General features: G+C 40.0%; 1 protein-coding gene across 3 annotated transcripts in view; it reads left to right on the top strand.

Moving 5' to 3' along the window:
• LOC140739978 (caytaxin-like) overlaps positions 1-25657 on the top strand; it is a 40434-nt gene extending 14777 nt beyond the window's left edge. For 2 of the 3 annotated variants that reach the window (XM_073068705.1, XM_073068707.1), the window contains 9 exons: positions 1000-1185; positions 2205-2307; positions 6405-6536; positions 10979-11065; positions 15171-15269; positions 17426-17461; positions 20052-20087; positions 20301-20336; positions 21583-21700. In XM_073068705.1, coding sequence (XP_072924806.1) covers positions 1000-1185; positions 2205-2307; positions 6405-6536; positions 10979-11065; positions 15171-15269; positions 17426-17461; positions 20052-20087; positions 20301-20334 — 713 coding nt within the window. In that variant the 3' untranslated portion in view covers positions 20335-20336; positions 21583-21700. Of the gene's footprint in view, positions 1-999; positions 1186-2204; positions 2308-6404; positions 6537-10978; positions 11066-15170; positions 15270-17425; positions 17462-20051; positions 20088-20300; positions 20337-21582; positions 21701-24217 lie in introns of those variants that run through there. The other variant, XM_073068706.1, reaches the window with a different exon arrangement.
• Positions 25658-26244: the final 587 nt, after the last annotated feature.

Raw genomic sequence — 26244 nt, forward strand, 5'->3', positions numbered from 1 at the left:
ATCCAGAGTAGCACACACAGAACTCAGCAGGTCATGCAGCTTCTATGGAAGGGAAAACAGTCGATGTTTAAGGCCGAGACCCTTCATCAGGACTGTAAAGGAAGGGGGAAGAGCCAGATTAAGAAGGTGGGAGGAAGGAAAGGAGCACAAGCTAGAAGGTGAGGGGGAAGGTAGAAGGTTACGAAGGGGGATGAAGTGAGAAGCTGGAAGGTGACGGATGAAAAAGGTAAATGGCTGAAGAAGAAGGAATCTGTTAGGAGAGTGGACCATGGGAGAAAGGGAAGGAAGAGGGGAACCTGTGGAAGGTGATGCACAGGTGAGAAGAGAAGGGGTAGGAGGGTAGCCAGAATGAGGAATGGAAAAAGAGCGAAGGGGGAGATGGAGAAATTGCCGAAAGTTAGAGAAATCAAGGTTCATGCTGTCAGGTTGGAGGCTACCCAGATGGAATATGAGGATTTGCTCCTCCAACCTGAGATTCTGTTAGTAGCTTTGACAGATGCAACAAGGAATGTCACGTAGCTGATTATAATGCTTTAGTTTAACTCTTCCAACTCATTGATATAATTTTTTAATGGATTCCTTTGAAAATGTTTGAAAGGAGTACGAAATATCAAATGACAATGGCTGTCAATAAATTGGTTATAGTTTTGCTGTCCAGTATGTCAGAATTACATGAATGGATCTTTGGTCTGTGCGAGCTGGTTACTGGGTTATATATAGTAGCTATGTTTGGTGCCTATGTTCAAATCATCCGGGGTCCCAGATGCCAGCCCGTGTCACCTGTGGCTCTGATTTTTACATCTGGTCAGTTTAGGTACCAGACTTTACCCAGTGTTTGTGGAACACTGTTTAGAAAAGAGAAGAAGGGAGAGAAAGTGTAGGGAATGAAAGATTGATCAAATGAAGATGGTCACGTAGTATTTAATATTTAGTATTTAATAGTATGGTCACATAGACTCATGAAGGACATTCACAATGCACTCACTGCCTGTCTTCCAGATGACACTCCAGTTGCAAGTGCTAAAAATTCTCCCAGTGGAAAGGGGGGCTCCTTTGAAGATGGTACAGCAGAGGATGGTGAAGCCACCAATGGGAGGCTGTGGAGGACAATCGTCATCGGAGAACAGGAGCACAGGATTGACATGAAAATCATCAGGCCATATATGAGAGTGGTAACACACGGAGGTAGGAACGATCAACCAGTCTGATGGACAGTGAAGAGAGTTTTAATCTGTTGATTTAATAATCTTATCAGAGACATTTTAAACACATTCTTTGCCAAAACTGGACTTGCAAATTTCAAGCCTAAATATTCCCTGTGATATCTTTGATGGAGAGGTTCATTACATCAAATGCACTGGGTTCATAGGAATCCTGCATGTTGTGTTGCACAGTGGCGTGCTGGGATTGAACAGGTAAAACATATAACTGAACAGGCAAACTTCCACTCTAATGCAGAGCCTCAGCTGGGGGAGGAGGCAAACCACTAAGAAATAGGAAGAGGGAATGAGGGCATGTGTAGATAAGAGGCATCACAGTTACAGAAGTAGAAAAATGTTCAAATTGAGTTTGGGAGTCTGCTAAGAAAAAAAATATTCAGAAGCTCCACTCACTCACTCACTTCGTCACAGCCCACACACAATCTACAATATTATGTTCTCTGCAACATTAATTTAATATTATTCTACACCCTACTTACTATTTACATTGTTACATATTCTTCTGTGTATCAAAGAAACAATTTGTTCAAGCACTCATTTTTGCTAAATATATGGAAATTAATATTTATTCATCCATTGCCCATGTCACTCACAAACTATACCACTTTTCACTGCCCACTCTACCTGTCATTGCCATACTAGAAAAATAATTGTATCAAATATTTATAGTCTTAGTAAACATCATTCTCATTCCTAACCAGATATTTAGCAGTTCATTCATTAACTCAGCAGGACTCTCTATCACATATTCTAATATTGGTTGGTGGTTTTCCGTCAGTAACATTAAAATTTCAGTAGAATTCTTTTCTAATTATCTCATTCTAAAGTCTGTCTTCCCATTGGCATAACCAAGGTTAGTTCTTTAAGTGTAATTATGTTGAAGGACCTTGTTGTGCCCCTTCTAATTCTAGCATCTACAATCCCTTAACACCCACTTTTTGAAAGTGTGTATATCCCAGTTAAAAATGTTTCTTTTCTTTGTAGGCTATTATGGTGAAGGATTGAATGCAATCATTGTATTTGCTGCTTGTTACCTGCCTGATAGTGGATGTGCAGACTATACCTACATCATGGAAAACCTCTTCCTGTAAGTGTGCAATCCATATCCATTGGACTGCTTTACTAGAACCATTAACTTCCAACCTACTCTCCAGCTGTCAACAGTGAGAGAGCAATAGCTAGTTCACCCTCATATAACATTGTTAAGGACATATCCAAGGTCAAGGTCTGAAGCCCCTGTGCAGAATTATACCAAGACGAAAAAAGGAAGTAATCCCAAGATTTGCAAAATTCAAGTTTCAGAAGCCAGTGGGTGGATGGGACCAAAGTTTCAGCTTGTGAATGATAATGATAGCAAGTTTCGCAATTGCACCTTTCAGACTCCAGCTGGGAAGAAAGATAAGTTTAATGATATTATGTTTTGTAAATCCAAAACATAAAACTAATTGAAAGAAAAACACAAGGAGACCGGGAGAATGTCTATGTTTCATTTCTTTACTTTAGCGAAGTGTACACTCATGATGTGGTGGCGTAATGACATATGCCATTAATGTACTTTTACATATAACCCATAATTTAAACAAAGCATGCTTAACCTAACAATATATTTACAATATTACTCAAATATTACTGAAATATTAAATACACAGCAGTTCTCCCTGTTTAGCTATAAACTCCAACTCAATATAGAATGCATCTCAACTTACAGTATAGACAGTACATATATTCTATACAACTGTTATATAGACACCTACAGCATAGTAAATTTTAAATTGTCCCATTCAGGCCTGAAGACTTAATCACTGTGGAGGATTTCTTACTCTTGTGGGATAATGACGATGGGTAGGGATAGGGTCACTCTGCTTGGCAGGTGAAATTTGTGGAAGTGAAACAATCTCAGGTTCCAGTGTCTTCTCCATGGTGGCTGAGGAGTTGACTGGGACTGCAGGAAATGGCTCTGACAGCTCTGACCACCTTTCTTCTCTAATAATTGACCCTACTGTCTTCAACTGATCGATGTGTCTTCTCACAATCCGCACTGCATAAGAGAATGGTCCAGTTCCATCCCTAATCTTTCCAAGCACCCACTTTTTGATCACCTCTGTAGTATCTTGCCAGGACTGCTTGTCCAGGAGTGAAACATCAAAAGAGCCCTCATTTGTGTCAGCTGTTTGCCTTACATACTCTTCCTGAGATTGAAGAGTGAAGTCAAGGGATGTCCCAGGAACAGATTAGCTGGTGCGTTGTTGGTTGTGGAGTGTACTATATTACAATATGCAAGAACGAAATTTGTGAGCTTCTGGTTCAGTGTCAGTGTAGTGTGTTCTGCTGACGTTGCTTGCAGTGCCTTCTTTGGACTGGACAAACCTTTCCAAGAAGCCGTTTGTAACTAGATGGGACAGTGCAGATACAATATGTCTCATTCCATTCATTTTCAGGAATGACTGAAACTGTTCGGCAACAAACTGTGGCCTGTTGTCACTGACTAAGTGCTCTGGAACACCAGTCTTTGAGAAGAGAATTCTCAACACATCAACAGTGTGCAAAGCTGTAGTGGAGTCCATTAGGAACACTTCTGGCCACTTTGTAGTGCATTCACTACTACAAAGAAATTGGTGCCCATGAACAGTCCACATGAATCCTCTGCCAGGGTAATTCAGGCCATTCCCAGGGACGGAGAGGCACTGCTCTTGGCATGTTCTGGACATGTTGGTATAGTGAACTGCTCAATTTGCTGATCTGTCCTAGACCAGTAGACTAAGCTTCGAGGTGGCCAGCATGTAGCTCCTCCAACACTCTCAGCTTGGGTGTTATCACAACTCTCAATCCGTGCACACGGCAACCTCCATCAAGAGCAAGTTCATCCTGGAGTTGGTAAAAATGGGGCAACTTGACTCTGCTTTGGGGTGTAAAATGTTTCAACCAAAACTTGTATGGGAGAGAGTTTACCCTCATTACTGATTATCAAGTGTCCATTTTCAATCTATAGAAGGGTGTTCCATTAACAGCAACAATACGAATTCAGAGATGTGGCTCTGTTTCCTGGTGGACACAAATACAAGATTGAATTGAGGCTGACAATCATGGAAATACTAGCAACACACACAAAATACCGGAGGAACTCAGCAGGCCCTACAATGATGGCCCTCCTGTTTTTACCACGATGCAGCTTGTTCTTGGTAGTAGTGGAATGACTGAAGTATCGGAGCACATGTCCAATTTCATTTTAATTAATTTGCCATTCACTTCTGGTGTAAGCCACATTGCTTGTCTGTTGTTAGTTTTAACATTTAAATCTCATGGCCACCCAGTCCTGTGTCACTCTCATCATTATCAGATGTTCCATCATCAGGATGCAAATTATTGCTCTTTTTGAAATGGCAACTTGACTTTTTAGCATTTTCTCTTCCCTATGCAAACCATTTATTTTTGTCTGCCTGACATACTCTTTGTATGTGCCCTACTTTGTTGCATTTTCTGCATGTTTCACCATTAAAGCTGCATTAGTCTGGTGTATGTGAGCCACTGACCCAACACAATTTGTTTGGCTGGTTTCTGTTCAGATGTTGCAATTTTGCTCCTGCTTACGTTCATTCCTGACTGCACTCAATTGTGTCTCTATCTGTTGTTTACATCAATACAGTAATTTCAACTGTTCTTTAAAATATGAGTTGTGCTTCAGTTAGGAGCCACTTTTGAATACTTTCCTGTAAGATTCCACAAACTAAACTCTGTCAGTACATCATTAAGCCCATGACTGAACTCATAACTCTTGGACAATTTCTTCAAATTAGCCCCATATACTGAAATGGATTCCCCTTCCTTTTGAAACCTAAAGCTTTCTGCAATCAACGATGGGTGCAGTTCTAAATGTTCTTGCTTTACTTTCACAATATCAGCAATCCTCATTTCAGCTGGTTTGGATGGAGCTATTAAACTTCTAAGCAAACTACATGCTTTCCCACCTTTCCATTTGCTTTAAAACACTGCCCAATTAGTTCTTGTGCAATTCAATGCATCTATCTTTCTGATGTAGCCAACCATTTCTGCTTTTTTAAAAATTTATGATCATTATCACCTGGTACTCACTGTTTATGAACCTGTGAATTCATCTGTTTTCTCCCGTTTTATTTTAAACTTGAACTTCTCTGTCCCTTTCCAAAGAAACAAGCTGTGTTTTTAAAAACCCTAACATTTTGCTGCAATTTTTATTTAAGTGGAACATCTTGCTGCACATTTTTTTACTTGAACATTTCACTGCACTTCAACAGGTGCATCATCTCAGATTTGTTTCAGACTTCTCCTGCACCACTTGTGATGTTTTGTAACTCTAAAACATAAAATTATTTGAAAGAAAAACACTTTAGCAAGGCATACACTTATGACGTGGTGGCATAATGACATATGCCATTCACATACTTTTACATGTAACCCATGATTTATTTAAACAAAGAATGTTTAAGCAAACAATATATTTACAATATTACTCAAATTTTAAATACACAAATGGGAAAAGTACAAGGTTTATAGCAGGAGTTGGAAGTTTTCAATAGCCTTTTCAAAACAGTAAGGGTAGAATCAAGCAAGGTGATTGCAAAAGGATGATGTGGGGCTGGACTGTGATGAATACAACAGATAGGGCAAGGATGATGATGACAATATTTAATGAACACAGAGAACATGATTTTTCCATTTAGTTAGTGCTTTCTTGATAATGTAGCAAGTTAGAGATTTGGAGAAATTCATGCAGCATCTTGAAAAAGATAAAAAGCATTGGGAGGCAACATTATTTGCAAGGGAAGTCCTTGATGGGTGGTAATCTGGGTGGCATATTAATGGCAGTTCTGAAGCAAGATGGAGAATACCGAAGAGAAGAAATCATATCAATATCAGCTGCATGGGGTTTGTGCTTCAAAGTGTGCATTTGTGCAGTTGGGTGCTCTTGCCTTGCGCATAGTAATTCTTTTGTGTGAGTGTAGGGATGCATGTGGACGTGTGCCTGTGTGCAACTCTGCTACATCCAGTCAAATGCGGATAAGAAACTGATACTTAAGCAGGCAACCTGAATATTGTTGATACATGTAGAATCAGGACCCATCTAGTGAACATTAAAATGAAAGTTAACTGCTTGGATTTTGGCCATGTGATTCTTATTCTAATTCTTTTTCTTTTCCTGTCTCTCAGGTATGTGATCAGCATCTTGGAGTTGCTAGTTGCTGAAGACTACATGATTGTATACCTGAATGGGGCTACACCTCGCAGGAGGATGCCAGGCCTGGGATGGCTGAAGAAGTGTTACCAGATGATAGACAGAAGGTAGGAGTAAAATCTATCAGTCTGTTACTACTCTCTTGATAAAGAAGTTAAGACTAGTAATGGCATTAAGGCATTATCTCCAGCTTCCTCCCCTACTTCCGTCTCAGCAAAGCATATCTTTGCTCCTTCTCATGGAATTTTCAATTAATCTCTGGTCAAGCTTGCAAAGTGATCAAATGATTTGTGTTTGTTAGTATTCATCATTGAATTCAACAAGTGTCTATAAAAAGCTGACATCTCCATGACATCGGTTTCACTTCCCTCAATGTAAGTTATTGTCAGGTAGCTGTTCCAGGGCATCTGTGGGACCCACCAACAGATTTCTTCATCAAACAAACAGAGCCGACCAAATCAAAGAGCTCTCAGTAACGACAAACTGGAAACTAAAGAAACACATTTTAAACGTTTTTAAGCACAAAAACTAGATCATACATATAGGATTAAGATAGAAGATGAAATATCATGAACAATTAATGTATTATTTTGAAAGGCAAACATTTTGAAATAATTATTTCAAGGAATGACAATCCACACACATACAGATGTTGGTGCATTGACTTCATTTCAGTATTAAGCAGATGGGAATTGATTTTTCCCAGAGACAATGTGGTTATACATCTCCCACATCTTATCGGATCCAACCTGGGCCCCAGACTCTCTTATTTTCCCTTGCATTCTCTGCAATGGTGCAGGCCATTAAGGATAAGAAATGGCTCTTTGTGTGGTTGATTCACTGGTGGTCACGAGTGCTACTGAAATCTCAGGCCCTAGATCCAGAACACCAGGATGGAATCAATTAAAGCAGCTCACTGGTCATTGATCAGTTTGTAGACTTAGTTTTTCTGGTGATTGAACACTGCAATTAAATTCATTTTACAGAAAAGCCACAAATCAGACCATGCTTTTTAATTTCAATAATTATAATAAGGTTCTTCATGTGCACAATTATTTGGTTTTGCATCAGTTTTTTTTCTTAATTTAAATGTTCTGAGGTAATTTTATTTATTGCTTATTTTCTTTATGCATTTTTACTTTTAACTGTTTATTTTATATTCCACAGCTTTTAAACATTTCTGAACATCAGGACCATTCAGATTAATTGAAAACTTGCAAGCTTGACAGATGGTAGACCTGGCAGCTTGATTTTGCCATCTGTCAAAAGATGCTCTCAATGGCTTCATCAGTTAGTGTGGTTCTGCCCCATCCATGTGACTTGATTATATCCTCAAAACCCTTCCACTATGCAGGACCTGTCAAAGACATCCAGGATGCTTTCATCCAGCAAGCTGTTCTGGAAACACAGACAGTTAGTGCAGTAAAATCCAAACCAAGTTGTACCAGTTGTCATTAATAAGCAGCATTGATTATTTACTATACCTAAGTGCAGCAACACTGTTAATATGAAAATAAATCACCTAATGAAGCATAATGTCTACATTTAAAGAATAAAACCAGCCAATATTAATAAATTGCACCAATCTCTATAAATGAAGTGTTTCACTATTGGTGAATCTATTGGAACACCATGAATAATCTGAACTGGCCACTATCACTAAGCACTAATCACTGTGAACAATATCCAGTACCCCTTTGTGAAATATTACACCATCAATAATAAACACTTGTATCAAAATTAATAATTGGAATTAATATTAATCATTTGTTCAAGCCACAATTCATGAATTATATCAGTTGCTACTGAAAATTCCTGTCTTTGTAAGTAACTTGGACTAAATCCAGATGTCAAATATACAAATCATTATCAATAAATTGCAAGGGTAAATTGCATTGATGACTGATAAAACAATGCACCAGCTTTTCTCAGTGTATTTCCACTGATCTTCAAAGAGAAAATCAACCTGCAGATCACAATTAACAATGAGCAAACTGTGTGATCACCATAACAGATTGCATCAAATGAGTTTGGATGAGAAGTGCATTATCTAAGGGATAAATGGGTGAATGTTATTACCAGTGGTTGGTATAAGAAGATCCACTCTGATAAATTTTGCATGCCCAAGCACAAATAAAAAACCTCTTCACAGAATCAGTAATTTGTCTACGATAATCAACCAGGCAGGAAATGGGCTTAAACGTATGCAAAATAGAGTGTGACAAGATGTAGTGTAACTAACAATAAGTAGTTCCAATGGACCAAATGTTCTCTGGTTTGACATTTCTCTTCTTCCCTTAATGTGCTTTAAACCTTTCAAACAGTGGGATTTTCTTACATTTTGCACCCATTTTCATGTTCAGCAAATCATTGCTGTGAATGCCATTCTAGTCCAGTGTTGAGTAAATAGGGAGTCTGCAGAAGGGACAGATTAGGAGAATGGGCAAAGAAATGGTTGATGGAGTGCAGAGTAGGGAACTATGTGGTCATCCACTTTGGTGGAGGGAATAAAGGCACAGACAATTTTTTAGATGGGGAGAAAATTCAGAAATTGGAGGTGCAAAGGGACTTGGGAGTCCTGATGCAGGATTTCTCTGAGGTTAACTTGCAGGTTGAGTTGGTAGTAAGGAAAGCAAATACAATGTTAGCATTCATTTTGAGAGTACTAGGATATAGAACATAGAACATAGAAATATACAGCACATTACAGGCCCTTCAGCCCACAATGTTGTGCCAACAATGTAACCTACTCTAGAAACTGCCTAGAATTTCCCTACTGGATAGCCCTCTATTTTTCTAAACTCCACATACCTATCTAAGAGTCTCTTAAAAGACCATATTGTATCCATCTCGACCACCATCGCTGGCTGTGAATTCCATACACTCACCATTCTCTGTGTGAAAAACTTTACCCCTGACATCCCCCTTGTACCAACTTCCAGCACCTTAAAACTATGCCCCCTCATGTTAGCCATTTCAGCGCTGGGAAAAAGCCTCTGGCTATCCACATGATCAATGCCCCTCATCATCTTATACACCTCTATCACATCACCTCTCATCCTCTGTCGCTCCAAGAAGAAAAGGTTAAGTTCACTCAACCTATTCTCATAAGGCCCACTCTCCAATCCAGGCAACTAACTTGTAAATTTCCTCTGCACTCTCTCTATAGTATTCACATCCTTCCTGTAGTGAGATGACCAGAACTGAACCCAATTCTCCAAGTGGAGTCTGACAAAGGTCTTATATAGCTGTAACATTACTAAAGCTCCCTCATTATTCATATCTCTCAGCCCACAACATCTGTTCAACGTCTCCAGAATAAGCGTTTTCCTAATTCCTCTGTGGTGTGCTCCAACTCTCAGTCCATCCTCTACTGTCTACTTACCCAATTCAATACCCTGCTACTGCCAACATTCACACACAAGCTTCAGTTTTACCTTTTGGCAATCATTATTCCCTCAATGTTGGTAACTGACCATTTCCCAGCATTCACCTGGAAAGAACAGGTCTGCAAAGGACAAGAATTTCAGGATGTATGTTGTATATATTTCTCTGATATTAACCGGAACTATTGAAAGGATCTCATTTGGAGGTTGTCACTTACTACAGCCTGCCTGGTGTATTATCTCTGATGAAAGCAAGGATTTAATGTTGAGGCTTTATAAGACCTTGGTCAGATCATATTTGGAGTATTCTAAGCAAGTTTGGGTCCTTTATCTAAGATAGGATGTGTTGGCTTTGGAGAGGGTCCAGAGGAACTTTATGAAAATGATTCCATAAATGAAAGGGTTAACATATGAGGAGCATTTGATGGCTTGGCTCTGAGCTTGTACTCGTGGAATTTAGAAGGAAGAGGGGGATCTTATTGAAACCTGTCGAACATTGAAAGGCCTAGACAGAGTGGACGTGGAGAGGATATTTCCAGTAGTAAGAACAGAGATGAAGAATTTCTTTAGCTAGAGAGTCGTGAATTTGTGGAATTCTCTGCCACAGATGGCATGGAGGCCAAGTCATCGGGTATATTTAAAATGGTGGTTGATAGGTTCTCTTTAATCAGGGTGTCAAAGATTACAGGGAGAAGGCAGGAGAAAGGAACTGAGAGGAATAATAAATCAGCCATGATCGAATGTCAGAGGAGACATCATGGGCTGAATGGCCTAATTAAAATTGAAATAAGCTGCAACATTATCTTTCAAGGGAGAGTTAAAATCAAGGCCCTTTCTAATCAAATGACATCTGTTTCACTCATAACATTTCTGATGGGCATCCAATTTTCTCTGTTCTGGGAAAAAAATCATCAAATTACTGTAGCACAGAAAAATTAACATCTGATCTCATGACTTTTGTGGAGTTGTCTGTGAGAGTTAGCTGCTGTGGTTTCCTATTAATGCTGCGGAGTCGGGTAAAATGTAGTTAGATTTTTTTGAAGTGAAACTCTCTTTGAAAGATTGAACTAATGGAGCCAAGATACCTCCCAAAGTTCTGTTTCTGTTTAGGGACTTATGTGAAGTATAACACTGACCACAGATTTTCTGTTTCCAACCAACAGGTTAAGGAAGAACCTAAAGTCATTAATAATCGTTCACCCATCGTGGTTTATTAGGACTGTGCTGGCAATATCCAGGCCATTTATTAGGTAATGAGTTATAACTGTCACATATCTATTTGACTGTGGTCATGCTATGCTAACAGTAAAATCCCCATCCATGGCTGTTGCCAGTAGCTGTATATCATAATAGGCTACTAAGTTAAAGAGAACATTTCCAAGATTGACATGTATAAAGGTTGCAGCAGTTGATCAGAGGATTAATGTCATAATGAACTAATACATAAATATTCCAGTCTAGTTGGTAAATTGCGATTCCTGAGTAGGGTGAAGTTTAGTACTAAGGCTACAATATCGCTTGTTGGAGGAGGAGAGATACAATCAGACCGAGGGGCATCCTCGATGAGTGTCATGGCAGGAGGGGGATCAGGGAGTTTTGCCTGGGGACTTAACAGGAGAGATCAGCCTTGGGCAATGGTTTGGGTTGGGGACGTGGACAAGATATAGATGGTGCTCATCAGAGGAGGTTATTTTATTTATGTATTTAGAGATACAGCACAAAGAGGCCCTGCTTGGCCCTTTGAGCTGCATAGCCCCAGCAAACCCTGACTCAACCCTAGTCTAATGACGGGACATCTTCCAATGACCTATTAACCTACCAACTGGTACATCTTTGGACTGTGAGAGGAACCTGGAACATCTGGAGAAAAATTACACATTCTATGGGGAGAATATATAGACTCTTTACAGAGCACATTGGAATTGAACTCTGAAGTTCTACACCCTGAGCTGTAATAGCGTCATGCTAACTGCTGACACTGCCATTATTGGGCTTCAGCTGCTGCTACAGAGGTGTTCACCTTTGTTGTGTTAGAACATATTACATACAGCACTGTATAGGCCCTTTGGCCCATGATGTTGTGCTGTTGTTTTAACCTACTCTTAAGATCAATCTCGTATAGCACTCCATTTTTCTTTCATCCATGTGCCTATCTAAAGAGTCTCTTTCTGATTCTGAAATGTCTCGACTGTATCTGTCTCTACCTCCACCACCGTTGGCAGCACATTCCATGCACCTACCACTCTGTGTAAACTAATCCTGCTGCAGCTGAACTGCCACAATATTTAACCAAGTAAACAATGAAAAAAAAACAAACCGGAAAATAAACCCTACTAATGAAACAAGCAAGATTTGTGCTATTAAGCTATGGAATGTTTCTGCATTCTGAGGATTACAGTCAGCTCTATCACCAGCAGCCTTCAGAGAAACATTCCTATGGTAGGATTTTGTTTATGTTTTCATACTGATAATCTAAAGCTCTGAACTGATGAATTGGAGTCATGTGCTATAAAATACCAAATACAGAAGTGGGGGGAATTTAAATTATAGATCCACCTGATTCACCAATTCCTTTGTAAGTAATTATGACATCATTCCCCATTCTGGTCCACCTATAACACAAAACAACATGGTTGACCCTTAACTACTCTCTGAAATGGACAAGTATGCCATGTTCAGGAAGCAAGAAGAGGTAGGCAATAAATACTGGTCTTGTCAGCAATGACATGGAATAGCACAGCCAAGGAACAGACCTTTTGGCCAACTAAATGATGCCAATCTAAATCAACCTTATCTGCCTGCACATGGTCCATATTCCTCCTTATTCCCTGCCTGTTCATGTACCTGTCTGTATCAGCCTCTTAGACATTGTTATCGTACCATCTCCCTGACAGCATATTCCCAGGCACAAAAAATATGTACTGCAAATCTCCTTTAAACTTTCCCTCTCTCACCTTAAACCTACACCCTCTAATGTTTGACATTCCCACCCTGGGAAAATGACTGACAATCTCCCTAATCTATGCCTCTCCTAATTTTTTTTATTCTTGTATCAGGTTTTCCCCTCAGCCTCCGATGCTCCAGAGAGAACAATCCAACCTCTCCTTGTAGGTAATACCCCCATTCCAGGCAACATCCTGATGAACCTCTTCTCGACCCTCTCCAAATCTTCTCAATGAATCTTAAAAGAAAGCAAACTCTTTATCAGACTGAAGGAGCGTACTGAGATATTCTTTAGCCATCAATGCTAGGTTCACTGTTTTTGACATCAGCTGCTGCCTTGGTTTAGGGTACATGAGGTAAGATATGCAAGTGATGCAAACATTGGAAGTGTTATAAACTATGAGCAAGATAACAATAAAATGTTAGAGGGATGAATGGATGAATAAGTGGCAGATAAAGTTTATTAATTTAACATGATACATTATGCCAAATAATGAGGACTAATATGAACTAAGTAGCATAGTTCTAAAGCATTCAATATATGGAAGCCTGGTTATTTGAGTGTATAAATCTTTGATGTTTTGAGAGATCAATTAGTAAAATGTGCCTTCATAAATAGGAATACAAATACACGAGTGTTGAGACTACAGTATGCTTGACACTAGTTAGGCCACAACTGATGTATTGCACCCAGCTCTGACTGTCAAACTTTGGGAATGTTCCAAGAGTGCAGGATGCAGGAGACTTAGCCAAATGGTTCTGGGCATGAGGGCATTCAACTGTAAGACTAAACAAGAATACAGTCAGCCCACCTTATCCTCGAGGGATTGGTTCCAGGACCCCTTGCGGATACCAAAATTTGCAGATGCTCAAGTCCCTTATTCAACCTGTGTCAATACGGTGGATCTTAGGACCCAGCGGAACGCCAGACCTTATTTAACTTGTCTCAGTGCAGTGGACATTAGTACCCGGCGGCAGACCTCTGAATCCGCAGTGTTTCTGTTCACGAAAATAATCTACGATCACAATTGAAAATAAAGTGGAAATAATAAAGTGATTGGAAAGAGGTGAAAAGCCATCAGTCATTGGAAAAGCGTTAGGCTACGTCGGTCAATGATCGGAACAATTTTAAAGGATAAAGTGAGAAAAGGCTCTGTCCTGATGAAAGCTACAATTATTACGAAGCAATGCAGTGGTTTAATTATTGGGTTTTGGGTTTTTGATCCTCCACATCAACCCGGCACGGTGGAGAGTGCACTTGGGAGTGATCTGTCATTGGATCAAACTCGGGAAATCTCGTTCCCGAGCCCGGCGCTGCAACATACGTTCTTAAATGTTTTATATGCTTAGAAAGGTAAAATATATACTATATACTAAGACAAATGTTTGACTAACTGACGCTAAATAATACCGGATGTACTTGTTCCGAATTACTTTGTAAGAGAACTTATGATTTTTTTCGATCCCGATCCATGATAACCCACGCACATCCTCCCGTATACTTTAAATCAGTTCAGATTACTTATAATACCTAATACAATGTAAATGCTATGTAGAATAGTTGTTATACTGCATTGTTTATGGAATAATGACAAGAAAAAAAAGTCTGTACATGCTCGAACAACAAGTGCTGGAAGAGCACTTCCGGGTTTTCGCAATTCGCGGTTGCTTGAATTCACGCATGCGGAATTCACGGATAAGGAGGGCCGACTGTACTTGTGGTTGTTGTCCGAATGGAGACAAAGGCCAAGGGGAGATCTGACAGGGGTGCAAATGGCCATGAGGGATTGATGGAGTGTCAATAGAGAGAACCTACTCCCAGTAGTGAGTGGGTCAGTGATCAGATGATAGGGAAATGATGCAAGGTGTGGAAACAACACATTACCTTGAAGTTGAAACTGGATACTGGATATGATTTGGAACCAACTACCTGTACCGGGATTTCAAAAAGGAATTAGAGAATCACTGAATGATTATAGTTAGGCCCATTGTGCCAGTGCTGGCTTTCTATCCGAGCAACTCTTGTATTCCACCCTCTGGCCCTTTCTCCATAGCTTTGCAATTTATTTTTCTTGTCTGTATATTTATCCAATTCCCCTTTGAAGACTATAATGGAAACTACCTACTTAAGAAAACTTAATAACAATTGAATTAACAGCTGAGTGGAATTAGTTTGTAGGACTGCAGAGCAGGGGAATGAGACTAATTTGATTTGTCTTTAAAGACTATCATGGAATCAATGGGCTGAATGGCTTGTGGTTAACAGTACAATGATTCTACTACTGGATGTAATCTGAGGTCTATGGCAAATGAGATGCAATGAATTAAGGGCTTGTTTGCTGAGATGCATTGATGGAATTAATTCTATTGAACATCTTTAATTGACCTGTTTCTGCCTGCATTGTTTTTCAGTGTTAAGTTCATGAGTAAGATTCAGTACGCTTACACTCTGTCTGAACTGGAGCAGGTCATTCCAATGGAACAGATGCAGATCCCAGAGTGTGTCTTACAGTACGTATGAACACTGGTCACATCCAACAGACTTTTAAAAACGTTTTATGTCTTGTTCTGAGAAGCTTTGTGAAGGTTCCTTCAAATGGCTCAGCTTTGAAGGCGTTGAACAGTGTGATACCAAGTTTATAGGCACTAAAAGGTCAGTTGCAAATCTGTACTCACTTGTGGTTATACAGCAATAAACTTTAGTACACGGACGAGAAACAGACTTGGCTCCCAATCCAAGTGTCTGTTCAGTGACCTGACTTTGTAATGGATGAGAATTGGATGTGGTAGCCAAGCAGTCAGAATACTGAACTGGAGTCAGGAGGCATTTGGTGGCCTGCACTCAAATACCCTTAAGCAACTGAGGAATTCAAATTTAAGTACTTAAATAAATCTGGAATTAAACACAGTAACAGTTACGAAGAACCTACCACTTGTATTAAAGCCCCATCTGGCTCATCACTGTTCGTAGAGGAAGGGAATCTATCACCCTTGTCAAGTTTACCTTTTGTGTGACTCTAAACCCACAGCATTGTGGTCAACTCTAAAATGCCCTCTTGAGGAATAGCTAAGAGAAGGATTAAACACTTACCTTGCCAATAATGAACACCAGCATAAACAAATAAAAAATAAAGTTGATCTATTTTGTCCTCCCCCTTTTATTGAAGGATCCAGCACATGACCTGCAGTACATGCAGGACTGAAGCCATTGGCTAGCACTCACCACTCATTCTTGTACATGCAATTTCTTAGCAAAGATACAGAGAGAGCCACAAGCTGCACACCCACTGAGAAACTATGACTTAGCAAAGGTCAATGCGTTCAGAAGAAAAGGGAAAATGACTGGATGAGATGGAACTTTGGCCTGGTTTACTGGTTTGATATATGGATTAACTTGGGATCCTGTAGCAATGTGGTTGTGTTATTGAATTTATGATCAGGAAAAGAGTTTTCACCAGAACCACACAGGATTTGACCTCAGCTTTAAATACGCTGGTTTTTCACTTAGTGCTCAATCCCAGGAGTGAGTGTGGTAATTAAATCAGAACTAATAAAAGGTTAACACACACAAAATGCTGGAGGCACTTAGCAGATCATGGAAATGAATAAATAGTCCATGTTTTGCGCTGAATCCCTTCTTTAGGACTGGAAAGGAAGGGGAAGATACTAGAATAAAAAGCAAAACACAAAAAAACACTGGAGGAACTCAGCAGGTCGGACAGCATCTATGGGAAAGAGTAAACAGTGAACGTTTCGATTTACTAGAATAAAAAGGTGGCGTGAGGGGAAGAAGTATTAGCTAGAAAGCGATAGAGGAAGGTGGGAAAGGTTAAGGGTTGGAGAAGGAGGAAGCTGGTAGGAGAGGAATGTAGACCATGCGAGAAAGGGAAGAAGGAGGAGCATCATGGGGAGGTGTTAGGCAGTTGAGGATAAGAGGTAAGAGGCCAGAGTGGAGAATAGAAGAGGGAGGGGGTAAGGGAAATAAGTTTACCAGAAGGAGAAATCAATCTCATGCCATCAGGTTGGAGGCTACCTAGACGGAATAGGAGATGTTATTCCTCCGTCCTGTGTGTAGCCTCTATGGCAGAAGAGGAAGCCATAGACTGACATGTCAAAACAGGAATGGGGATAGGAACTAAAGTTGTTGGCCACTGAGAAACTCCACGTTTGGTAGATGGCTGCTGCCTGACCTGCTAAATTCCTCCAGCATTTTCTGTGTGTTGCTCTGGATGTCCAGTATCTGCAGAATCTCGAGCTTATGATAAAGGTTTATGTAACGTAAAGGCTGCTGGGAATGTGGCATGGATCTAGTGTACAGAGACTGCTTGTGGGAGTTGATGCTGTATGAGCAGTCAGTGGAGCAGCCATTCAGTACTGAGATGTTGGGCTTGGGGCGGCAGCCTACCGGCACTGTGACTGTAGGCCTCTACTATGGACTGGCAGGGCTTGCCCACCTTGACAGGCTACCCAGATCTTGCTGTCTCTCTCATCATCACCCGTTGGATGTGATGGAAACTGTCACTTCCCTCTCTCTCAGTTTGGCTACACAAACAGAGCACTAGTGTTTGCAGGGTTTTTGTTCCAAGTCTAAATACATGTGAAGTGGTTTGATAAGTTTCACAGATCTGATGAAATAATGGATAAATCCCAGCTTTTCTAACTTTCAGATTTGAAGAAGAAAGAATCAAGGCTAAAAAGAACAGGTAAATAATCACACTGCTTCTTTCATTTCCTTATGATGGTTCTTGTATTAGTTTTTATTTAAGGCTGGTATGATTGTTTCACAGTAAAACTTCACAATACAACACCTGCAGATTTTGGTTGTGCCGGATTAGCAGATTTTTGAGATTACTAGACATCCAAACATTTTCATTTCACTTTTCTTTTACACATTATGCAGTGGTATAATAGATTTGTTAGTGAACCTGATGACTATGAATGGAGTGGGAGATAGAACTACACATAAAATGCTGGAGGAACTTAGCAGGCCAGACAGCATCTATGGAAAAGAATAAACAATCGACGTTTCGGACCGAGACCCTTCATCATGACAAGAAGTCGACGGTTTACTCTTTTCTATAGATGCTGCCTGTCCTGCTGAGTTCTTCCAGCATTTTGTGTGTATTGTTTTGATTTCTAGCATCTGCAGATTTTCTCTTGTGCAGGGAATAGAAATAGTGAGTTTCAGATTGTAAAGGGCAGTTATTATGTTTCTACTGCCCAAAACAAGCTGAAACATGGAATAATTACAGACCCAGCTCCAACCACTAGAGTACCATGTTCCAAGATATTCCCAACCCTGATCATGGCTCAAGCTATAGTACTGTGCAAAAGTCTTAGTCACATATATATAGGTAGGGTGCCTAAGGCTTTTGCACAGTACTGTAGTAATTTTATGTACTGGACTGTACTGTTTCTAAAAAAAACTTCATGACATTTGTGAGTGATGATAAACCTGATTCTGATAAGGGTCTCTATTGTAAACTGAGGGTGTGAAGGGGCAGGAAGAGGGGAATCATGTTTGGGAAAAGGGAAAGGGAGATGGGAGCAAAGCACCAGAGAGACATTCTGTAATGATCAATGAACCAACTGTTTGGAGTCAGATGACCTTGCCTGGGTGTCTCAAGGCTGGGTATATCTGCACCTAGGGCACCCCCTCCCCTGACAATCTGCCACCTGTCCCACACCCTTCCTGCAGCACTCCACCTTCACCATTCCCAATATCCTTTACTCCCACCAGATTTACAAACTCACTCTCTGCTCCACGTTGACAAATACAGTACCGAACAGATGTTTTCAGCACCCTAGCTATGTCTATATGACTTTAAGACTTTTTCACAGTACTGTACACACCTGGCCTAGACTTCAGACCCCTAGCTCATGCTCTGGACTAATGCACAAACCATTTGACATTGTTACCATCAGGACGGTGGTACAGAAGCCTGAAGGCACACACTCAGTGATTCAGGAGCAGCTTCTTCTTCTCTGCCATCTGATTTCTGAATGGACATTGAACCCATGAACAGTATCTCACTACTCTTTTATTTTTATTTATGCACTATAAACAATCAGGTGGCAGATTATCAGAGTTTTACTGTGCTTCCACTGATGATGTGTTGTATATTGCATTAAAAAAAGTTTTCATAATGGAATACTAACTAGCTTGCCCTTTAATGAATCAGAGCTCTTTCCAATTTACTTTGCTCTTTGCCATAACTCTCATTAAATTCTTCTCTCCTCAGGTTAAATTATTAGCTCATGAATGCTTTCTCTGTTTTTCTGATATAGTTCACAATTCTTGGGCATTTTAAAATTTGTTAACCAGCTCAGAGTAGAAACACACGTTTCTTTTTCAGTTTTATTTTCCCCTTCCTGTCCTGACTTCAGCTTGGAGACAGATTCTAGACATTTGTACTTTTCCAAGTGCCTTACCTGTGGCCACGTTGTACTCAGCCAGGTTGGCAGATTATTACAGTGTTGAGGGGATATACCAGTACTAGGCCACAACTGGATCCTATTTCTCATGTAATGCCCATACTATAACATAGGTCACTGAGCCACCAGCAATTTAGGCAAAGGATTTGAGATCCTGTTGAATATCAGCCTTCTGTCCACGAGTTCAGAATCAGGTTTAATATCACCAGCACACTGTGTTAAATTTGTTAACTTTGCGGCAGCAATACGATGCAATATAATGATAATATCGAATGAAACAGAATTACAGTAAAAAAATATATAAAATAGTTAAATAAATAGTGCAAAAATAAAAATAAAACAGTAGTGAGGTAGTGTTCATGGGTTCAAAGTCCATTCACAAATTGGATGGCAGAGAGGAAGAAGCTGTTCCTGAATCACTGAGAAGCCTTCAGGCTCCCCTACCTCCTTCCTGACGGTAGCAATAAGAATAGGGCATATCCATATTAAGGTGGAGTCTTTAATAATGATGCCTCTTTGAAGTACCGCTCCTTGGATAATATAGAGGCTAGTGCCCATGATGGAGCTGACTGATTTTACAACTCTCTGCAGCTTACTTTGATCCTGTGGAGTAGCCCCCCACCATACCAGTGATGCACTCAGTTAAAATGGTCTCCATGGTATATCTGTCGAAATTTGCAAACGTTTTAGGTGGAATGAATGAATTTTAGTAATTTTCTAGAGCAGAACACAGCTGGGAGTTGGAGTGAAAAAAATGTAAATGTTGTTGATGTAGTAGATTAAGTGGCATCACCCTGACATCAAGGCAGCATTTCCTTTCATTAATGGAATCCTTCTTATGTGTTTTCTATTTTAAAGGACAGAAGATGATGAAAACACAACTGAGAAGAACAGGTGATACAGTAATTTTGAAAGTACAGGTTTATAGAACTTTTACAGTTTGTGACGAAAGAAAAAAAACTATGTTTAATTTGAGAGGAGCTAGGAGCTAAAGATTCAAAATCAAGATTGTTTAATGTCATGTCTGAAGGAGAAGTAGATTAGATTTTGCAAGTCATTTCTGTAGCTTGATTATGTAGAAACTAATAAGATACTGTTTTCTCTCAGATCTGGAACTGCAGCAGAAGAACAGCAGGAGTGAAGGTCTGTACCTAGTGGTATTAAGAGTGAGCCATAGGTCAAATGGCTTCTTTCTGTGCTAGTCCATCATAAAATTGAATGAAGAGCAGTTCAAATTGCTGCAGCTTATATATGCTTGCTGTAATTCTGCTCCTGATTTCACCACTGCCACCAATTTGACCTCCAATTTTAGTAAGCTCCATTAACCCATGCTGTATTTAATCTGCCTACCCTTTTGCTCATTGTCACTGATTTTGATTGTCCATCTGGCCACTGGCACATTGAATTACGAAGTGCTTTCAAGTCCACCTGCAATCTTCCTGTATCTCATCTGTGCAATTCTTTAGTCCTCTCACTCTACTATTGTGAATCCTACCTACAGCCACCACTGCTCCACAGTAGCAGATCATTCAGGAACTTTGAACCTCTGAAACTCCCTCTGCCTCACCTCTTGACTAATCCTTTAATAATCTTTGCAAGTCATTTATTCAATCAGGCTTGATGTCACCTCACTTGACTCTCTCCATTCCTTCATGTATTTCTATTTCTAATTCCTCAGTGTTCATTCAAGGATATCTTATAAATTGTTTTAAACACATGTGTTTCTTCAGCACAATTTAGATTTTGCCTTAATTTAAATAAATTTAATGTTCTGTAAAGTTTACTCTCATAAGGTATTCTTTCATCAATTATTTTAATTCTCAATTATTTTAAGATCTGAATATGGTAGTATCTTGCTGAGCTAATGAAGCAGTGATATGTACAAATTCCCAAAGCAACAGCTAAGGAAATGGTATCATGTTAAATAAACATGGTATAAAAAGCAGTTATTAGTAAGAGACCTAGAGAATACTGGATTATAAAATTCCATCAGTTTCTCTAATACCATTTCAGGATCGAAACTTGGAGCTCTTACTGTGATCAGACTCCACCCCTATAGCAATATGTTTGACTCCTAACATGTCCTGAAATTGGTTAGCAAGTTACTTGTTTGAATCAAACCCACTGCTACTGTCAAGAAAGTGACTCACCACCACCTCCTTGAGAAGAAATGAGCAATAAATCTGAATTGATTTTAAACATTCAAACAAGTTCTCATTCAATCTGAGAATTGACTGAAAATTCTCAGCAAGTCAGGCAGCATTTGTTAAGGGATGAACAGTTAATATTACACAGTGCTATCTTTGACACAAGTTTTGTTAAAAGAGCTTTGACCTAAATTTACCGAATTACCAAAGGTTAATACTGTTTCTCTCTCCTCTCTCCACAGATGCTGCCTGACCTGCTAACTATTTCCTGCATTTTGGGTTTTCTTTTTCTGCAGTACTTTGCTTTTGTTAATGAGAGAAAAAAATAATTACTGGCAGTATTAAAGGATTTTGACAGTGTTGTGACTTCAGCTGTGGATAGTTTATCACCTTTCTGTGCTCGCTGACTAATATTTAAAGCTGCATTGCTCTTGGCTTTGGCAAACGGATGTTCTACAGAGTCATAGAGAGAGATACAGTGTAGAAACAGGTCCTTTGGCTCACTAAGTCCACACCTACAATTAAGCACCCATTTCCATTGATCAGTTCCCAACTCATTCTCCTTGAAATTCTTATCAACACAATTCCCCCTCTCCCCTCTTCCCCCATCTTCACCCCCAAACAAGCTAGATTCTACCATTTCAAGATCAAGATTAGCTTTATTTGTTACACGTACATCGAAACAGACAGCAAAGTTCATCATTTAGCATCAACGGCCAACGCAGTCCGAGGATTGTGCTGGGGCAGCCCACAAGAGTTGTCATGCCTCCAGCACCAACATAGCATGCTCACAAATCACTAACCCTAACCACGTGTCTTTGGAATGCGGGAAGAAATTGGAGCATCCAGAGGAAACCCACAGGACCACAGGGAGAATATACAAACTCCTTACAGACAGCGCTGGGAATCGAAGCACAATCAATGATCAGTGGCATTGTCAAGCTATTTCATTAACCCACCCCATAGTTCACTAGGGCAAATCACAGTGGCCAACCACTCACACATTTCTGGAATATGGGAGGAAACTGGAACAGATCTACTGTTGTGGATCTGTATTTTGTTTACCTTCATGCCCCACAACCCAGATATTCCATTGTTTCTCTGAAATATGTTTGTGTTTGATAGACATCTGAGGTCTAAAAAGGAGAGGACAATTCCTCAATAATCATCTCAAACAAACCAGACAGCTGGTTCCATTCCTCCTGCCTCCTGTACTCTCTGAGTGAGGGCAAGTTGGCAGTTTATACCCTCCAGCAATAGCTAACCTGTGTTCACCTAAACAGAGTTACTTCACAAATGCCTTTCGTGAAAATCCAAAAATCAGACCTTCCCTGGCAAGGTACAGATAAAGAATATAGTTCATACCCTATATCTCTTTCTGTCTCCCACATATAAGACTTTAAGACAAAAGAGCATATTTAGGCCATTTGGCCCATCAACTCTGCTCTGCAATTCCATTACAGCTGATTTATTATCCCTCTCAACCCCATTCTTCAACCTTCTCCCCTGAACACAGGGGTTCCCAACCTTTTGCACACTGCAGACTGGTTTAATATAGACTGGTTGATGGGTGGGGGGGAAGGGGATGTTTCATAATACACTCAATTTCGTTTCTAAAATGGTTTATCTAATGAATTTAATATTAAACACACAGTGCATATTTTCCTTGTGGCCTGGTATCGCATGCTTTGGGGCCCAGTGTTTGGGGACCACTGCCTTAACACCCGCATCCTCCGCTGCTCCAAGGAAAAAAGGCCAAGTTCACTCAACCTATTCTCATAAGGCATGCTCCCCAATCCAGGCAACATCCTTGTAAATCTCCTCTGCACCCTTTCTATGGTTTCCACATCCTCCCCGTAGTGAGGCGACCAGAACTGAGCACAGTATTCGCAAGTGGGATCTGATGAGGGTCCTATTTAGCTGCTACATTACCTCTCGGCTCCTAAACTCAATCCCATGATTGATGAAGGCCAATGCACCATATACCTTCTTAACCACAGAACCAACCTGCACAGCAGCTTTGAGTATCCTATGGACTCAGACCCCAAGATCCCTCTGAAATTCCACACTGCCAAGAGTCTTACCATTAATACTATATTCTGCCATCATATTTGACTACCAAAATGAACCACCTCACACTTATCTGGGTTGAACTCCATCTGCCACTTCTCAGCCCAGTTTTACATCTTATCGATGTCCCGCTGTAACCTCTGATAGCCCTCCACACTATCCACAACACCCCCAACCTTTGTGTCATCAGCAAATTTACTAACTCACCCCTCCACTTCCTCATCCAGGTCATTTATAAAAATCACAAAGAGTAGGGATCCCAGAACAAATCCCTGAGGCACACCACTGGTCACTGACATCCATGCAGAATATGAACCATCTACAACCACTCTTTGCCTTCTGTGGACAAACCAGTCTGGATCCATAAAGCAATGTCCCCTTGGATCCCATGTCTCCTTACTTTCTCAGTAAGCCTTACATGGGGTACCTTATAAAATGCCTTGCCAAAATCCATATACACTACACCTACTGCTCTACCTTCATCAATGTGTTTAGTCACATCCTCAAAAAAATGTAGTCATTCTTGATGTGTGAGCTAAGATAGAGACCTCAACCACTTCTTATCAGAGATCTTTGCAAAATTATGATGTGTAGAAATAGTCAGTGCCCTCACTAGTTGAGGAGTCACACAATAAGATAGTTGAATTTGAGTGGGTGGGTGCAAGGTAATTCAAAATACTCAATTGGTTCCTTTTATTCGGATCTTTTTTGCCTGTGGTGCTGTGGAATCTGAAGCATGAATTTAATAATAGTTATTGAAATAATCATTTTGACCATTAAAAAGATCTAATTATCTTTCTGTTCTAGGAAAGTTAACCTTGGCATCATTGACTGGAATTCTGAGAAAAATGGATGAAGTTCTTGACAAGACAGTTGTTTTGAAAGTTATGACACAGTTGCAGGTTATAAAATACTGATTTTCACTCTCTGTTACTGACTCCAGGATACAGGCAGCGGATACTGGGCCACAAATCTTTTTTTTGTCTTTAATCAGGTGATTCAAACAGTACATGGGGCTTCGTGGCTCAAAGTGTCAAATGAAAAATGTGTAGGTTAAGATTAATTCTTTTTCCACAAGATTTCATTTTAAATAAGTCATTCAGTATCTTCATTTTTGCTAATCGCCCCATAATCCCCTGAAACACTGTCTATTGCTGGGCTGTTAGCTCCTAAGGCACCAGTCACTCTGGAACTGCAGCCATTTTTCACACATCATCTTAAATGGCAAACTTCAGCATGGCCTTCTCCTGCAGGTATCTCAACACCTGAATACCTAAAACTCATACTTTATGACAACTTCAGGATAAAATCCACCACTGATTGAAGGCCCTGCATATATTCTTAAACCACTTCCCTTTTATTAAAAGGAGAGATTCCCAGTTCTGTTGACCTCAAGGATCACTACTGTGGAAAAGTTATCGGTCCATTTTGGGTTGGAATTTAGCCAGATAGGCATTGTTTCACAACAATTCACCCATGACTATACGAGAATAGTTTTGTTACATTCATCAGCATCATCACCCGATTACTAATATATTGACAAGACTATGATTTAACAATACACCAACCTAGGATTCTGGTGATGGAGAAAGATTAAATGGTAGTGAAAATAAAATTACCCCTGCTGACCAGGATGGTGCTACTTAATGTGATCAAGAAGTTTTCAAATTCTTCCAGGAAGTATTTGCTCCTTTGGGATAATGGGGAAGGCTATGGATTCAGTCCCCGGCTTATTGAGTTAGCTGATCTCAGTCGTGGTAACTGCCTTGGTGTGCTACAGTTGATAACTGTGTGCTCAGGAGCAGAGTGGCATGAGGGGGAATACTTGGCAAAATGGTCAAGAACAGCTGTGATGCCCCCAATGATTGGGTAACCTGCCATGACTTGAGGACAGTGCTCACAAATGAAGAAGGGGCAGGAAGAATAATTGTGGAGAGTATGGGGACGACAATAGAAATGCTGTTTTACTGGATCGGTTACGCTGAGAGTGAAAGGCAGATCGAGTGGAGCATAACTCACTATGGAGGCAAAGAATGAGGCCTGGCTGACAATCAAAAGTTTAAAAATAGCTGTTGGATGAGTCAGTTCTTGAAAGTACTGTTTTTATTTTGGTGAATCTAGTTGTAATTGTCCTTCATGGTTAACACATGTACAGGTTTAAACTGTTTTTTGTTATGTTCCTTCATTGCTAAAATTTTCACACAGACAAGTTAAATTCTAGCTCTCCAATAAATGCTTACTCCCAAACAGCAGTGTGAACAGCTTCCTGTGTAATCACCAGCTGCAGAAATGGTGTGTTCATTCTGGGTTGTATAATCTCAAGCATGACACCTTGATGACCTTTTGCCTATTCTCTATTTCAGGATTTATAGAAAACTTGATTGAAGTCTTTTGCTATTCTTTCTGGATATCCAGATTCTTCATTTTATGTCATGGGCATTTCTACATGCAATACTGGGGAATGTAGTGATTGCCCCCAAATGGTCATGTTCTAATTGTGGGAAATGGATAGCTCTATTGAGTCTCTAAGTTCTTGAATTCCATTAAGGATTTTGAGACCCATATTTTAATATCATCTGGGACATTTTCATACTGAACACAACTGAATCTTAGATTTGATGCTACATCCCAGTCTTTGAATGGAGATCCAATGTTAGAAGCAGTATCGAAAAGGCAACTTATAGATCAAATTCGAAGTTCTCCTATGTAGAATTGACTTTGTAGGGTGTTAGAAACAATTTAAGGAACTGCTGAATGACATTCATATTAGGCAGCAGTGTTAAAATTCTGGAAAAAGGTCAAAAGTGAATGGGCTAAAGTTTTCTCCCCCCCCC

The sequence above is a fragment of the Hemitrygon akajei genome, chromosome 16 (assembly GCF_048418815.1).
Source record: "Hemitrygon akajei chromosome 16, sHemAka1.3, whole genome shotgun sequence".
NCBI lineage: Eukaryota > Metazoa > Chordata > Chondrichthyes > Myliobatiformes > Dasyatidae > Hemitrygon > Hemitrygon akajei.